Source organism: Saimiri boliviensis, chromosome 18, assembly GCF_048565385.1.
Source record: "Saimiri boliviensis isolate mSaiBol1 chromosome 18, mSaiBol1.pri, whole genome shotgun sequence".
Lineage (NCBI taxonomy): Eukaryota > Metazoa > Chordata > Mammalia > Primates > Cebidae > Saimiri > Saimiri boliviensis.
Genome location: NC_133466.1, coordinates 18,564,777 through 18,582,164, shown reverse-complemented (window position 1 = coordinate 18,582,164; position 17,388 = coordinate 18,564,777). Strand labels below are relative to the sequence as shown.

Below are 17,388 nucleotides of genomic sequence, written 5' to 3'. Positions count from 1 at the left end.
CATTATACCTAACCTTCTATGATTTACTTTGTAATGCAGCCCATAGTGTATATGGCAGGAAAATTATTAACTAATGGAGCTTACTCAGAGAATACATGCAACATTTATTTCTGAGTTGAATACCAAGAAGCAAATTAATATGCCTTCCAAACTCGTCTCACATGAAACAAATTCATCTCATTCCCAGTTAGTTTTTGTGAAAACATATTTCAAAATTAACCTCAATTTGGATTCATCTCCATACTCAGGGTGGCAAACATCACTGATTTTTTTCCCTACTGTTTTAAAGAAATGAACCTTGAAGGCAGCTGCTTGCAAAAAACAGAATAACCAGCCCTTGTTCCAGTCTAAAACCATTGGTTGTTCCCAAGACTCTACAAAAAAATCAGGACACATCTGCGCTAGTGTTCCATGCCAGGAAGTAGTCCCACGGCCACCACTGTGGCTGACTTCACTCCCCAATCATTTTAATTCGGATTTTTTAGATTTTGTTTCAAATTACAGAGCCATACAAACAAGCTGGTAAGTCGAGAAAATAGCTTTGGAACTGCATTGGATCATCAAAAGAAATAGCAGACTTTAGTGTGGGAGACCCTGCCGCAGGCTCCATCCATTTGGTTGAGATGCCCACACATGCACAAAAATAAAAGAATGGCACAAAAACAGACAAAAAATACTGACATGTCACAGTCATCATGGTTTAAGGAAAAGCTCACAAATAATTTCTCTGGAATCTTACCAAAATTTGGAGTAAAAGATGACAGCATGCTAAAACAATTCTCTTGCTACTTCTAAATACTAACCTTCCTGAATGGGGCTCAAGGTGGAATCATTTCACAGCAGATATTAGTTCTAGTAGTTACAGTGTTGTTGAAAACCTCATTAACAGATTTATATATAAATATTCCCCCCAAATGTTCTGCAGATCCAATGCAATCCTCATCTTTTTTTTTTTGCAGAAATGGTGGTGGGGTTGGGGAAGGCTTTAAAATTCACGTTGTAATACAAGAGACCCCAAATGCTCAAAGCAATATTGAAAAAGAAGAATAAAGATAAACTCACACTTGCTGATTTCAAAACTTACTATGAAGCTACAATAATCAAAACAGTGTGGTACTACAGTGAGACTAGGCACACAGATCAAAGGAAAAGAACTAAGTGTTAAGAAATAAACCCATATTACCAATGAACAATTGATTTTGGGTAATAGTGCCAAGACCAATTCACTTGGGGAAAGAATAGTCTTTTTCTTTCCTTTTTTTTTTTGAGACAAGGTCTTGTTCTGTTGCCCAGGTGGCATGATCAAGGCTTTCTGCAGCCTCAACGTCTCCAGGCTCAAGAGATCCTCCCACCTCAGCCTCCTGAATAGCTGGACTACAGACAGATGCTATCACAACTGGATAATTTTTTGTAGAAATGTGGTCTTGCCATGTTTCCCATTCTGGTCTTGAACTCCTGGGCTTAAGGGATCTGCCCACCTTGGCCTCCCAAAGTGCTGGAATTACAGGCATGGACCACTGCACCTGGCAAGAATAGTTTTTTTTCAACAAATGATGCTCAGATGCTGGATATTTATATGCAAAAGAATAAAGTCAAACCCTGACCTCACACCATATATAAAAATTAAAATGAATCAAAAATTTAACTGTAAGAGCTAAAACCACAAAACTCTTAGAAGGTAACAGAGGTATAAATTGTTGTGACCTTGTTTTGGACAATGGTTTCCTACATACAATATCACAGTAACTGCAACAAAGGAAAAAAACTGATAAAATGGACTTCAAAGTTAAAAATTTTTGTAGGTCAAAAGAATCCTGTCAAGGAAATGAAAATACAACCTACAGATTGGGTAAAAGATTTCCAAATCATGTATTTGGTAAGACTTTAATAGCACCCAGAATATATAAGAATTCTTAAAACTCAATAATAAAGGCAGGCTGAACATGGTGGCTCATGCCTGTAATCCTACCACTTTGGGAGGCTGAGGTGGGCAGGTTGCCTGAGCTCAGGAGTTTGAGACCAGCCTGGGCAACATGGTGAAACCCCGTCTCTACTAAAAATTAGCCAGATGTGGTAGTGCGTGCCTGTAATCCCAACCACTGGGGAGCCTAAGGCATGAAAATCGCTTGAACCTGCGAGGCGGAGATTGCAGTAAGCTGATATTGTGCCACTTCACTTCAGCCTGGGTGACAGTGTGAGACTCTGTTTCCAAAAATAAAAATAAGAAAATCTGAAAGGCAAACAACCCAATTAAAAAACTGGCAAAGAATATGAAGATACATCATTAATTTGAACTGAACAAAATAATCCATAGTAAACCACCGCAATGGCATGAAGAAAACACTGTGGTTGACGTTTAATTCATCAAATTACTGCCAGCGTAATTTGGAGCACAATAAACAACATCGGTATACTGCACTGAATTACGCATATTAAGGTCAACACTTTGTCTGCCAGGATGATAGAGATAGTAATTTTTTTTTTTAAAGAAAACATCTTTTACATTCATTCTTCCTAGAAGTGTATTCTTTTTCATGTAGCTAAAAGGATTTACTTTTCCCTAAAATTATGGAGTAGAAATGCATAAAAGAGTATCTGTTGGCTAAATGGGAAAACTATAAAAATCATTCAGGAAAACGGATGCTGTATCACATGTGAGCTTTTAAAGGTCCTTATAAATGACTTCACAGATCATCTGGATGACATATACACTACATTTGCAGATTCCATAATTAAACTCCAAAGCAAGAAAAAGAGAGTTTATATAATATCACAACCAAAAAAAGGCACAGAGAGCTAAATGTATACAAAGCACTCTACCAGCCACCACCATGGGTGAGTTTGACACTTGAGGGCTCTCAAGTCTGCAGACAGACCAGTTGGGCACCTAAGGTATGAAGTGTACTGGCATTCACACATTTGTATCTTGTTGCTTGGACATATCACCATGCCAGTCCAACGCTTGGAAAACTAGCAGGCTGTCTTAATAGTATACTGTACTTCGCCATTTTGAAAGACAAAATACTTTATATTTTTGAAGGATAAAATACTTTATATGTAGGTCCATTCATTTGACAATGCATTTTCATTTATAAACGAGTGGTTCTATTTTGGAAGAGAAATTGTCTTGGGTCAAAGACACACATTTAGACACCAACAGCTAAACACCAAGTCATACCTGTTAGTTAATAACACTAGAGAATATACGAATAAGGGGCTCTGAAACTATTATAAAATCAATGCGGGAACAACGCTTTGGTTGTCATTGACATGTATAAATGTTCCTGGCAGGGCGCAGTAGCTCATGCCCGTAATCCCAAAGTAGCACTTTGGGAGGCTGAGGTGGGCAGATCACCCGAGGTCAGGAGTTTGAGACCAGCCTGGCCAACATGGTGAAACCCTGTTTCTACTAAAAATACAAAAAAATTAGCTAGGCATGGTGGCACACGTCTGTAGTCCCAGCTACTTGGGAGGTTAAGGCAGGAGAATTGCTTGAAGCCAGGAGGTGGCGTCTGCAGTGAGCCGAGATTGCACCACTGCATTCCAGCCTGGGTGACTAAACAAGACTCTGTCTCAAAAAAAAAAAAAAAAAAAGTTCTTATGTCCAAATACTTAAGCCAGTTGTAAACTACTAAGTCTGTATACATTTAAAAGGCATTTGTTATGAAAAATGAAGTGACAGCTATGTTCTTATAAGAACAAAATGACAGTTCTCTCTCACTTTATTTGCTTTTATGATTTTTTTCTCTCCTTGATATTCATCTTTGACTAGCAACTACAAATAAGGATACTTGAAATTCTCAATAGTATTAAATTTCTATGTTGTTGGACTGGGAAGTGCTGTAAATATTCTATTTTAAACCTAGTCTACTATGGACTCACTAAACCACCAAATCAATAGGCTTATTAGAAACAGAATATGGAAACTCTGTCTTTGAAATAATCATGCTGCATTCTTCCTGAAGAGTGGAACATTTTATTAAGAGGCCACAGAAAAATGGCAATAAAAAATAAGCATTCTTTCATTATTGTGAGTTTCTTGATTTCCTGCCACATCTTTCGATGTTACCCCATTCACTATGGATTTACTCAGCCAGAGATCTTTCCGCATCTGGTTTATAATAATTCATGTTTTTATTAATTTTGAATGCTAGAAGAAAAAAAATGGGTATGGAACAATTATGCCTTTGTTCCTTCTTTACTTCCTACTGCCTTTCTCATAAATCGGTTGTTATAGCATCCTGTAAAACAGCCATCTCTGAAGAGAGCTACATTTTTAGCCTTGAGGTAGCTGCAAAGAGAAGCAGACTTTGATAAATAACCTCAGTGCCAATACAAAGAGCAGAATAGAATCCTTTTAGCAGAGATTTAAGGAAGATAACAAAGAGCAAAAAAGAACCCCAATGATTTTTAAATAATAATTTGAGAAAGCAAAGGTTGAAAGGATGAAGGGATTCTCCCCTTTTGAAGGATTAAAAAATAATTAAAGCAGAACATATGAACATTGAAGAGGAGGCATGTTTTCACTGGAATAATGATTCCATCATTTGTTGAATGAAAAAATGTTAATAAAGTTCTGCATATTGATTTGAAATAGAAAAGGATTTTATCCCTATACAAACAATGCCTGAGGCCATTCTTTGCAAGAATCTTCATAGTCTGCCTGAAAATCACTTAATTTTTTTGTAAAAACGTTAACTAATAAACAACTATGCCTGGGAATTTGTGCGTGATAATGAAAACTGAGTGAAAAAAATAATATAAAGTTATAAAATAAAACATGGGCCTTTGATAACACAACTAACAGGACACTTTTGAATATTCACACTTACCTGTCATGTGATCGGCCTCAGACTGTGATCGGTGGTCAAGCAGGACAAGATAATTAAATCAGGTGCCAAGGTATGTGAATTGGGTAGATGACCAAATAGCAGAGGGTCATGGCACAATAAAAGACCATGTTGTAAAATGTTACTAATAACGGTTCTCAGGACTCTGATTTATGCTTTATTATCTTTGCCAACCACATCCATTTAGTTGACTTGATCAGTCACAGCTTTAGAGAATGCTGTGGCCTAGGAAAGAAATTTGTTTTGTGCAGTGCTTATGCTAGATGTCAAGGAAGGAGTTTCGGGCAGGTCTTTAGGGTTATGGAGGAGCCCACTTGGTCAGTCCAAGTTAAGGAGCATCTGCCTTTTGATCCTGGGGACTACCTTCAACCTTATGTCTATAATTCTAATATCTAAAAAGTACGAGGGTCCCTACTGGATCTTGAGGAGGCAAGGATGACCAACATATATCTCGAAGAGTTCACAGAAGGAGGGTTGGTAGAGATATAAACAAATAATTTACTATAAGGTAAGAGTATGGTAGTGGATACCCAGTGCTTTGATACTGAGGTTAAGTAGGGGAAAATTCTACTTCAGAGAGAAAAACAGGTAGCAGAGAGAACATGGATTTTGGACTTCTGGCCGATCTTGGCTTCCATGCCACTGTCATCACTTTACTATCTGAGCTGGGCAAGTTGGTAACCTCTCTTAGGTTCAGTTTCTTCAACTGTAAACTGGGGAGGCTATCACTGAATTTCTGGGTATCATCACTAGCTCCTGTGTTGCATTTGTGTGAAATACAAGCCCCACTTCCAGTGGACCTGCACAATGCCAGAGGGTTTGGCTCCCTGAGTGGGATGTAGAATAAATATCAGTCTCCACTCTTACCCTAAACCACCCGCCACATCTCTATATTTGGGTCCTGTTCCTCAAGGGGGAACATTCCTAAATAATCTGATCATTAGCATTATCACCAACAGGCACTCATTAGTTGGCTACCTGGCTGTCACTCAAATATCAGCTCTTTTCTCTTGCTTTCTCTGCAAAGAAAAGGTTTATAGAACTTGGGCATTTTACTTGAATCTTGAAAGGTGCAACTTTTCAAGCAATCAAGCAAGGAAGAATCACAAGTGGCTTTCTTTTTTTTTTCTTTTGAGACTGAGTTTTGCTCTTGTTGCCCAAACTGGAGTGCAGTGATACAATCTCAGCTCACTGTAACCTCTGCCTCCAGGGTTCAAGCGATTCTCCTGCCTTAGCCTCCGGAGTAGCTGGGATTACAGGCGTCTGCCACCACACCTGACTTTTCTATTTTTAGTAGAGACAGGGTTTCACCATGTTGGCCAGGCTGGTCTTGAACTCCTGATCTCCCAAAGCCTCCCAAAGTGCTGGGGTTACAGGCATGAGCCACTGTGCCTGGCCTGCAGCTGTTTTTTGTTTGTATGGTGTTTGTTGTTTTTTAGCAGGAAACTTGCATAGTTCTGAAAAGGAGGAACTGGAGTGGGAGGGGGCCACTGTGATATTAGAGGTAGAGTGACTGCCTGGGAGTCTAATGACACCGAGGAGATGACAAGATCTTAGCTAAAGTAGTGGATGTGCAGAGATTTCACATGAACACAGGAGGCAGAATACACAGAACTTGCAATTGAAAAGAAATAATGGGTGAGAGAGGGAAGCGTCATGGGTAAGTTTAGGCCAACCAAGAGAACTCAGAGTGTAAAACAAGGTAATTTCCAGAAGAACATGAGTCTTCCCTACCTTGATTGGGGGTTCAGAGGCACCTGGGATAATTTAGAGGCTGCTAGAATATGGCACTGGGATGCAGTATACTGGCTGTTGCTAGACACACAAATGTGGGATTCAATGAAGTTAGTGGGAAAGTAGCATAAACAGATAGGATGCCTCAGGGAAGAACAACAGAAGATAAAAGGGCCAGGGCTAGAACTCATAAGCATGATGAACCCCATGCTCTGGTCACAATTTACTGCTCACAAATTCGATGTCAATTTTCCCCTTCACCCACTGCACTCCTTTCTAAGCATGGCTCCATTCTTCCTCATTTTCACCCATAAAAAAGAATTCTAATTGGAAGCATAATTTACTGAAGCAGATATACCTGTCCCACTGAAGATACTGGGAGTTCCCCAGACCGGTGAAAATCTCTTATCCATAAAGCACCTGCTATCATTATTTAATTAAAACATATGTCTGACTGCATTAGGCACATCCTAATTGCTTGCAATGATAAGCACAAATGTTTATACAAAAGGCATGCCTTTTTAGGGACTTTAAAATTTTCTCCTTTTGCCAGTGTCTCTGAATTTCACTATCCTCCTATTTGCACTGAACTGACTCCAAATCTTAAATTTGATTGTATATGGAAATTTCTAGCAAATAAATGCAACTCAGACTAATGACAAAGCATTTAATTAGGGAATATTAGAAAAAAAATCTATGAAGATCCTATTTAGAAAGTAAGCTAAAAGCAATACTTTTTATTCTGAGAAATTTCAAACACAAACAAAAGAATAATAATATAAGGAACTTCTAATAACATTCAGCTTAAGCAACTGGCACCCGTAGCCAATCTTGTTTCAACTATATTCCTACTTAAAAGTGACGTATTGCTTTAAACGTTCCTTCAAATGAAAAAGGATGATAGACGACAACTAGGTTCAACCCAAAGTAGCTTTTCTCCTCAGCAAACCGCTTCTGCTGCTGGGACATTGGGAGCTCAGACAGTGCACAGTGTTCATTACTGCAAACTTCTCTTTCTATAGAAAACAGTCATTTAAAAATGGAAGCACGCAGGACCCAAATGAGAAGTTTTTTTAAAAAAATTATCTTTCAGAAGTTGGCATCTAGTATATTTAGAATAATATATACATATATCATTATTAAAAAAAATAACCTTAGCAATTAGGTTGGATTAAGAGCATATCACACACACACACACACACACACACACACACACACACACAGAGCCTATACATAGTATTCTCTTAATCCAACCTAATGGCTGTATTTTTTTTTCCTTTTTAAAGGAAACGATTCCATGATACTAATGATCTAAATGTCCTCCCTGTTACTGAGATTTGAAGTTTACTGAGCTGCCCTATTCTTGGACATTTTGTAATACGCAAGATATCTCAACCACCATCTGTTCTGTGGAAGTGTGACTCATTAGTGGCTAATGTTTTCAGTAGTATAGTGCCAAATAAAAAGTTCTAGTAATTTAATTAGAAAGAGTCAACAATAGTTGCTGGGTGAGAGTGGAATATTGGTCATCAACTTTTTAGTCCTTTCTAACGGCTTATTTCCCTAGAGTTTGATATTACCTATGCCACTTCAACTGAAGTCACATGCAAAAATAGGATTAAGATAGCTGTAAAGCAAAATTGTGTTATCTACAAGATTTTAGCTTCAGTTCATTAAGACTGTGATAAATTATATGATTTTGTACCTTCTAGAACTTTTTGGAGCGCTTTTTTACATTTATTTAATATACAGTATTTAAAAAGTTCCTTATTGACGTCAATTCTCCAAGTATACCTGAAAAGTATATTCATGTCCTAAAGAAACTTGATACAGTGAAAAATTAATTGGAAATCTGTTCTCAATTCATGGTGTAGACTAAAAACTCCACCTCCACTATCTTGGTACACTAGAAGGTTGCCTTTTCTCTTTTCTTTTTTTTAATAGAGAGGGGGTTTCACCTTGTTGGCCAGGCTGGTCTCAAACTCCTGGCCTCATGTGATCTGCCCACCTTGGCCTCCCAAAGTGCTGGGATTACAAGCGTGAGCCATCACATCTGGCTGACATACTGAAGTTTCTTTTGCAAGTTATGTAGCCCACAGTATAATTTCAGATTCCATCCATTAATGTGCAGTACTGAACAGAACATCATCACCTGACACATGCCAAATATTTGACAGCAATACAAACAACATTTACAAGGCTGTATAAGTCAGGAAAGAAGGAGAATCACATTGGCATAAAATGAAAAAAGTGAGGCCACCTGTTCTCTTGAGTGGTGTTTCAGGCACTTCAAAGTGGGACTTACTGTAATGGGTATATTCATTTGCAACATCCTGGGTGTTCTGATTCCAGATGATAACCCGAATCTATTCCCAATCCAATTAACAAAGGGAAGGATTCTTTATGGAGAAGGATGTGCCAGATATACACTGCTTATAGGTTGGTAGACTACACACTGTATCTCTAGTATAAGCAACTTCCAACATAAGCAAATGTACCTATACTGTGTACCTTTTGGAAGAAAAGTTAAACAGTTATGGGCATTTTGGTGGTTTAAAGAGACTCATGTGATATTTTATTCCCTTTCCAAGAAAAACAGAAATGTAGAATGTAAATGAAATATTAAACATACGTCATCAGGAAAACTGGGGACATAAAAGACAGTGGGCACACAATGGCAGTTTCCTGGTTTTAATAATGGACTAAAGCTACGTAAGACATCACCGGTGAGGCAAGTGACTGATGGACGCATGGAATCTCTCAGTATTATTTTTACAAGTCCTTGTGAAAGTATAATTATTTCAGAATATACGTTGAATAGCCCACTATCTTTTAAGTTTAAACAATGATGTGGTTCAGAGAACATTCATGGCTTCCTCTTCTGCCATCAAAGAGAGTTGTGACTTTGAATAAAACAACAACCTCAAAGTCAGAAGTCATAGTTACGTATTTTGGCTGTGCTACTTAGAATGCATGTGACACAGGCCAGTAAGTTACTCAAATTGCAAGTCTGAGCCTTTTCATTTGTCAGATGGAACATCACGTCACTCAAAAGATGAAGAATGAGTTTCTTTCCCTCCCCCCCATTAATTGTAAATTATCCAAGCATCATAATTTGAGAACTATAACGACACTGGGAAAATTAGAAAAAAAATGCTGTCGTGTATAATTCAATTACAAGCGTCAATTATTACAAAAATATACCCTAAGGTCGGGCGACGTTCCTCCAGTCTTAAAAGGATGGCGAGGTAAGAACTGATTCAATTGCTAAGGCTAGAAAGCTAGTTCCATCCCCCGGCAGTTTCATCCTAAAAGGCAACCTGTTCTATTAACTTCCATAATCCTGAAACAGATAACTCACTTCCTCGATTTTCCTCTGGGAGAAAATATATTTCCATGTGCAGCATCAAAAGAACAGCTTACTTACCAACTTCATCCTGAATCTCCTCGGCCACTGCAGGCACATTGTAGAGCAGGGAGAGAGACTGATTCATGCGCTCGTAAATCACACGGAGGTGTGTCATAACCTGCATCAAAGGATGACAACTTCAGTTAAACAACATCTGGGGTAGGAATGGTAATTTTTCTTACCAAGCACTGCAGGTGGATACAAACTTCCAAAATAACACTGACAAACACTGCCACTGCTAAAACGTTTATCTGAAAGGGCAACTTTATTTTTCTTGTTCTCCTATTTCTGTTCTCTAACTTTTGAGCTCGGCTTTAGACTTATCTTTAAACTTACTATTATTTTATGTGCTTGTAACAGCCAATTAAAAATGCCACCTCTGCCAACTCTGATTCCTAATACTGAGGCTCTCTAAATAGACCCTGATGCCCTAAATACATTTCTTTGCAAATTTCCCCGTAGAAAACAATGTATTTCAATTTGATTGGATATTTCATGCTATATACATATATATTTATATATACATATGTTTTACATATTATATGTATATATTTGTATATCTATATACTTTTAAAATATGTATATTTTTAAACTCATCCATTCAAAAAAAAATGTAAAATTTCGTATTTCCTAGATTCCAGTTTTCAGCCTTTGGGAACGGGGGAGTATAAAATTTATTATTACTGGGCTTCATTTAGGCTCACATTAAATCTAAATATTGCGGTAGGTTTATGATTGCTTGCCATACTTTAGTTGAACCAGTTTTAAGATTTTAGTCCATACAACTTTTGTTTTCTTCCTTTTGGTCATTGGTTTTAATCACTTCTTTAGCAATCGGTTAGCAGTAGACAGTTAAGACTTTTATATTTCTTGTTATTTTAGTAACTCAGAAAATGCTAAACTGCATGTTGCTTTAAGACAAGCTTTTAGAATTTACCAGAAGTTAAAGAGCTCTTGCCATAGGGAAAACACCCATAGGTGCTCAGACATGTCTGGGATCCTGTCACCAACCCAAGAAGCAAGAATCCTGGATTGTCAAAGCTGCAGAAGATTATGACACCCTGCGCTTACCTGGGACCGGATCTGAGCAGCTTTCTTGGGGTCCACCATGCGCACATGTTCGAAATGCTTTAGGGTATGCTGTCTGTCCTTCTGCTCTGCACGGACATACTTCTTTAGCATATTGAACACGTGACGAGGCTGTGGGAGGAAAAAGAGAAACTCCTCATCAAGTTTGTGCAAAATATTGCTTCTTCTATTAGTGTTGGGTTAGGGGTTCCACGAATTCATCCGTTGATGTGAAAGCATTATAATCATCTTTTTTGCAGGTCTTCCTGTCTTTTTTTTTTTTTTTTTTTTTTTTTTGAGACGGAGTCTTGCTCTGTCACCCAGGCTGGAGTAGTGTTGCGACCCATGGCTCACTGCAACCTCCACCTCCTGGGTTCAAGCGATTCTCCTGCCTCAGCCTCCCAAGTAGCTGGGACTACAGGTATGTGCCACAATACCTGGCTGATATTTTGTATTTTTAGTAGAGACGGGGTTTCATCATGTTAGCCAGGATGGTCCTGATCTCCTGACCTCGTGATCCACCCTCCTCAGCCTCCCAAAGTGCTGGGATTACAGGCCTGAGCCACCCCGCCCGGCCTGCAGGTCTCCCTTCTAAACATTTCTCCCACTCCTTTCTTAGTGGATAATCACTTAGATTGGCTACTTTTCATTTCCACAAGAGCACTTAGCATTCTCAACAGAGATGATGACTGTCCTCCTTACTCAACATTTTCTCTGCTATAGATAGAGCAGATTTGAGGTCTGTCAGGTTTAAACCAGGTCATTTTCTTTTCCCACCCAAGTGCATAGGGGCATATGTGAGGCTGTATTTCTACATGCACGTTTTGAAGACCAGAGGCAATGCTGCATAGATCATCCCATCATCAGTAACTTGTAATATGCTATCATCAAAATGAGAAAACAGGGACTTTAACCACTAATTTGTAAGCCAAGGAGTAACTGAACTCTAAGAGACGTTCTTTCTGAGCTATCAGATTCTAATTTTTTCAGTAACAATTACATTTGGTCTTAGTGCTCTTGTTTTTTTTTTTTTTTTTTTTTTTTTTTTCCTAATTGGTTCCATTTCATTTTCACTCTAGTTTTATCTGAAAACATCCATCCTAACAAAAAATCTGGACAAAGGTTCTCTGGTCCTCAACAACTTCATCGCTACATGCATTCCACTATACGATTTTGTAAGATGATTTCTAAAGACACACATTTCTTCATCAAAACAAACAAACAAACAAACAAACAAACAAACAAACCCAGCTGTGAAAACTCATGTCAGGAATAGAATTTTGGTCATTTGGGCAAAGCTATTAATCCGTGTGTCATGAGTACCCTGAAAACCAGTTGGAAGGTACAAAATTTATTCCAGAGATGGTATGTGTGGTGGTGTGGTGGAGGGTATGTGGCGCTTGTATTATGCACAATCTTGGGATGTACGTCTCCTTCTCCTTTTGCTTAGTCAACTTAGGGGCCATTTCCCTTCCACCTCAGCTGGAACGAGATACCCTTTTCTTTGTGCTCCTATGAAATACTGTGCAAATCCCCATTAATACACTGAACGTTGAGACTTACTACGTTATCTACGATTCTTACTCCCTTCTTTAATGTGAGATCCATGGGGCTGGATTTGATCTCCTTTTGCTTTATTGGGAACCCCAATAACACAGTGCCTGACCCAGAGGGTGCTCTGTATTTGCTTGGTGAATGCCCACCAAAGAGGCCACTCTCCTATGCTTGAAAAAACAAATACACACCCACAATAAAAATAAAACAAACCTGCGCTCATCTGCCTTATTAATTTCTTTTTTCCTAAAAGAAATGGGCTTCTCCATAATGCCCAGAGAGACAGACATCACAGCTTGCAACAGTTCTTGGCAACACATCATTACAACTCTCATCTGTACTGTGAAATCTGGTTGAATTTACAAATCAGAGGATGACCTTTTAAATCTTAGAAGAAAAGTACTTGTAGAGGTAGTGACTGATAAGCTATATCTCTCTATAGTCAAAAGAAGATTAAAAAAGAACATTTTAAAACATCAGAGATTAAGGCTCTTGTTGATTGTGAAGGGCATTTGATACGCTGAATTGTGTGATCAGGATACTTCACAACCACACTCAATGCTTGGTTGTTATTAAGCACTGAAGTCTTAGAAATCTCTCTTAGTTCTTTTATTAGCATTATACGTCCAAGGCTGGAGACAGAAAGGGTTGCAACTAACTGCATTTAATCATGATGTGCCTTCCTGCTCCTCATAAGTGTTTTCTTAGTTGCGCTATTTCATTTTTCTCCCTTGTAAAGGATTTATTGTTTTGAAGAAAATAGGATGTTTTTTTTTCCCTTAAAAGAGTTTAAATAAGAAAAAAAAAAAGCACTTTCATTAAAAGAGTAAGGATTGCTTTGGGAGGCTGAGGCAGAGGGATCACTTGAAGCTAAGAGTTTGAGACCAGCCTGGACAACATTACAAGACCCTCTCTGCAACAAAATTTTAAAAATTAGCTAGGTGCAGTGACACATGCCTGAAGTCCCAGTGGCTTGGGAAGCTGAGGCAGGAGGATCATTTGAACCCAAGAGGTTGAGGCTGCAGTAAACCCTGATGGCATGACTGTACTCAAGCCTGGGAAACAGAGTAAGAGCCTTCTAATTAAAAAAAAAAAAGTAATTATTGCTTTTCATCATAACTTAAAACTTTTTTCTCCAATTAGTCATCTATGAATGTTTCTGTAAGACTTTTTGTCCTGAAAGGACTGTCACCAACAAGCAGGTGCACCAGGATGCTAAGGCCCCAGACTAGCCTTGGCATTACTACTTCAAGCTAAATTTTAATTTAGAGAATGTGCAGGTTATTTCCGATAACCAACATCCGGATCTCCCCTTTTCCTCTACTGCCACCACAAACAGTATATGTTCCCACTAATTATTAATATTAACATCCGTTTAAAAATAAACACGAAAGCCTCGACTTTCCCATCAGTGCAATTCAGATAGCAGAACCTTTCAGACAGTATTTTGAGACTAAATGTATTCTGTGTTACTCAGTATGATGCTCAGTCCATTGCTGGTACTCAATACACATTTATTTCTTCCACTCAGGCCTCATCTATAACTCATCAACCCCCTTCTTTCCTCTAATTAATAAGAGTTCAACATGCATTGACTGCTTATGAATGAGACAGTATATTATTAAATACTTTATGCTGGTAACTCATTAAATCTTCGTCTCAGCCCCATCACAGAGGCACAGCAGCTCTCCTCACCTTATAGGTGAGGCATGACACACAATGGAGATTGTGGTTATACAGGCTACATCTACGGCCCACAGTTACACAGCTAGTTAGTGTTAGAGCAAGAATGGGTTAGTCTCGCTGCCGGGCTCCAGAGCCTCTTCTCCTAATCACTGTGTGATCTAGCTGTTCAAGGAGAATCTAAAATGGTCCAAGCTTAACATGGTTCTACAAAGCAACTTACAAAGTTAAAAACAGGCCGGGCGTGGTGACTCATGCCTGTAATTCCAGCACTCTGGGAGGGAGAAGTGGGTGGATCATGAGGTCAGGAGTTTGAGACCAGCCTGGCCAACATAGCAAAACTCCGTCTCTACAAAACATACAGAAATTAGCTGGGTGTGGCGGCAGTTGCCTGTAATCCCAGCTACTCAGGAGGTTGAGGCAGGAGAATTGTTTGAACCTGGGAGGTGGAGGTTGCAGTGGGCCAAGATTGGGCCATTGCACCCCAGCCTGGGAGACAGGGCGACACTCCCTCTCAAACAAAAACAAAAATAAACAAAAAAAACCTACAAAGTTAAAAACAAAAAAATAACTGAATGGTTAGAAAAGACAGTCTGTTCCAGGAGTATCTGCCTGACTTTCTAGTTCTTCTAAGTGCAGGTAATATTCTTTTGAGCCATGCTAATAGCTCCTTTAATTGTGCAGAAGGTTCAGATTTAGCTTATTCAGTCTCTCAATTACTACCCTAGGTTTCTCGACTTCCGTTATTCTTTAGCTAATGCATAAAATTATTTAGCTAATTATTAAGCTAATGTGTGGGGAGAAGAAATAGCAAGATAGAAATGTCCTCTGTCAATCTGAATAAAGGATTAGGATTACTGGAAAGTGATTCAAGGTATTAGATAAAAGTTAGTCTTCTGTGACATTGATGGTTTCCAGTGCTAAATTCATCCTTATCTTCTTTTGAGACAGATAAATGGGGAATATGTTCACGTTTTCAATTGCTGATCTCATTTAATATTGCCATTCTGCTTCAAAATCTATTCCTAACTGACCGTGAAAATTCCCAGAGCTTGATAATAATGTTCCTAGACCAAACTGAGGGTTGGGCTGCTATATATCTCATGGTCCAATAATGAGATGCAGATGAACTAGGTAGGAAGAGAGTTTATATTTACGTAGCCTGTTACAGGGAAAAGGCCTGGAAATTATCGCCAGACCAACTCAAAATTACAGAGTTTTCCAGAGCTTATATATCTTCTAAGCTCTATGTCTATATGTAAGTGTGCATTAATCTCTAGACATAAGTTATCAACTTCTTTTCATCTATAACTAAGTTCTGAGTCCTGAACACCTTCCTCTGGAGCCTCAGTACATTAACTTAATCTAATTGGGTCCAGGTGCTGGTGATTACTCTTCTCTTGTCTCCTGCTAAATCAGGGAGGTTTGGGGAGTTCTTTCAGACCTCCAATAAAACTTGTTAATCCTAAATGGGTCCTGTTAAGAATTCCTTCATTTTGCCAGGAGAGGCCTTGGCAAAACTCTTGGTGGGCTTTTGTTACATTCCAGGCCCTTGTATAAGGACATTGGCTTTTTTCAACGTTTAGTATTTAACTTAACCACTCAGTCAGTACTGAAACAGTTGTTACGGAGGCCTGCATTAGTGAGACCTGGCCTGCCACAATAAGGAGTGGCACAGCAGGCTCTCAAAATTCCCCAGGCCACAGCTCCTGCAGAGATAATGAGACCTGGGAATCCACAGTGAGCTCTGAGCCTTCACTGTTTATGTGAGCTGAGATGCACATTGTGTGTGCAGCTACATAAACACAAGCCTTTTCTCACTCATGCCTATTGGATAAGCAAAGCCTGCGAACATCAGATAATTCAGGAAGACTTTAGGGTATCTCCCAATAAATGAATTACAGGGTTCTGGTTCATTGATTTGACCACCTACACACATTTCTAGGAATCATGCTTGGCAACAAAAACAAAATCAGATTAGCTCCTTTGTTGGACAGTAGGCAAATACATCATACCAAATAAAATGACAGTTACCTCTATCCCTCAGAAACGTTTTAGTGAACAAAGAAAAAAACAGGTATAAAAGGAAAATAATTCTTGGGGCCCCCAAATTGCTAAGCTAAAGAGAAAAGGCCGGCTGGGACCTGGCTAGGGGCAACCTGCCTCCCATTCTATTCAAAGGCACCCCTCTGCTCACTGACATAGATGCATTATCTGATTGCCTCCTTTGGAGAGGCTAATGGAAAACTCAAAAGAATGCAACTGCTCATCTCACCTGTCTTGGACCTAGAAGCCCCCTGCGCCACTTTGAGTGTTCTGCCTTTTGTTTCAAGTTGTCTTGCCTTTCCAGTATCCTTCTTATAAACCTTGTTACATATATGTACTTCATACCTATATTGAATGATGCCTCACGTCTCCCTAAAACGTATAACACTAAGCTGTGTCCCAACCACCTCAGGACTTCCCAACCTTAGCAAAGTCAGCTTTCTAAATTAACTGAGACCTGTCTCCAATTTGTTGGGTTCACACAGGTAACAGTTCCCTATACTTTCACATTTTTGTTTACTTTAGGTTAAAAAAAAAACACCTCCTTTTGACATATGATTCATGCATATTTTATTCAAATAAATAAATAATTGCCCTCACAAGTTTTGGCCAAAATACAAATCATCCGGGCTTAAAATTTGTTATTCCTAGAGATATAATAATGTATCTAAGAATAGCAAGGTCTCGGCTGGGTGCGGTGGCTCACGCCTGTAATCGCAACACTTTGGAAGGCAGAGGTGGGTGGATCCTGAAGTCAGGAGATCAAGACCACAAGACCAGTGTGGCCAACGTGGGGAAACCCTATCTCTACTAAAAATACAAAAAAATTAGCCAGGCATGGTGGCACATGCCTGTAGTCCCAGCTATCCTGGAGGCTGAAGCAGGGGAACTGCTTGAACCCAGGAGGCAGAGGTTGCAGTAAGCCAAGATTGTGCCACTGTACCTCAGCCTGGGTGACAGAGCAAGACTCTGTCAATAAATAAATAAATAAATAAATAAATAAATAAAAAGGTCTCGATTGTCTAGTGAGGTTTATTTTATTAT

At 39.0% G+C, this 17,388-nt stretch overlaps 1 protein-coding gene across 6 annotated transcripts in view; it reads right to left on the bottom strand.

Moving 5' to 3' along the window:
• The window catches only part of APP (amyloid beta precursor protein), a 280,905-nt gene that overhangs the window by 56,909 nt on the left and 206,608 nt on the right, over nucleotides 1–17,388 (bottom strand). For all 6 annotated transcript variants that reach the window (XM_039480477.2, XM_039480478.2, XM_039480479.2 and 3 more), the window contains 2 exons: nucleotides 11,065–11,193; nucleotides 10,012–10,111 (listed from right to left, as the gene is read on the bottom strand). In XM_039480477.2, the coding sequence (XP_039336411.1) occupies nucleotides 10,012–10,111; nucleotides 11,065–11,193 (229 nt within the window). The remainder of the gene's footprint in view (nucleotides 1–10,011; nucleotides 10,112–11,064; nucleotides 11,194–17,388) is intronic.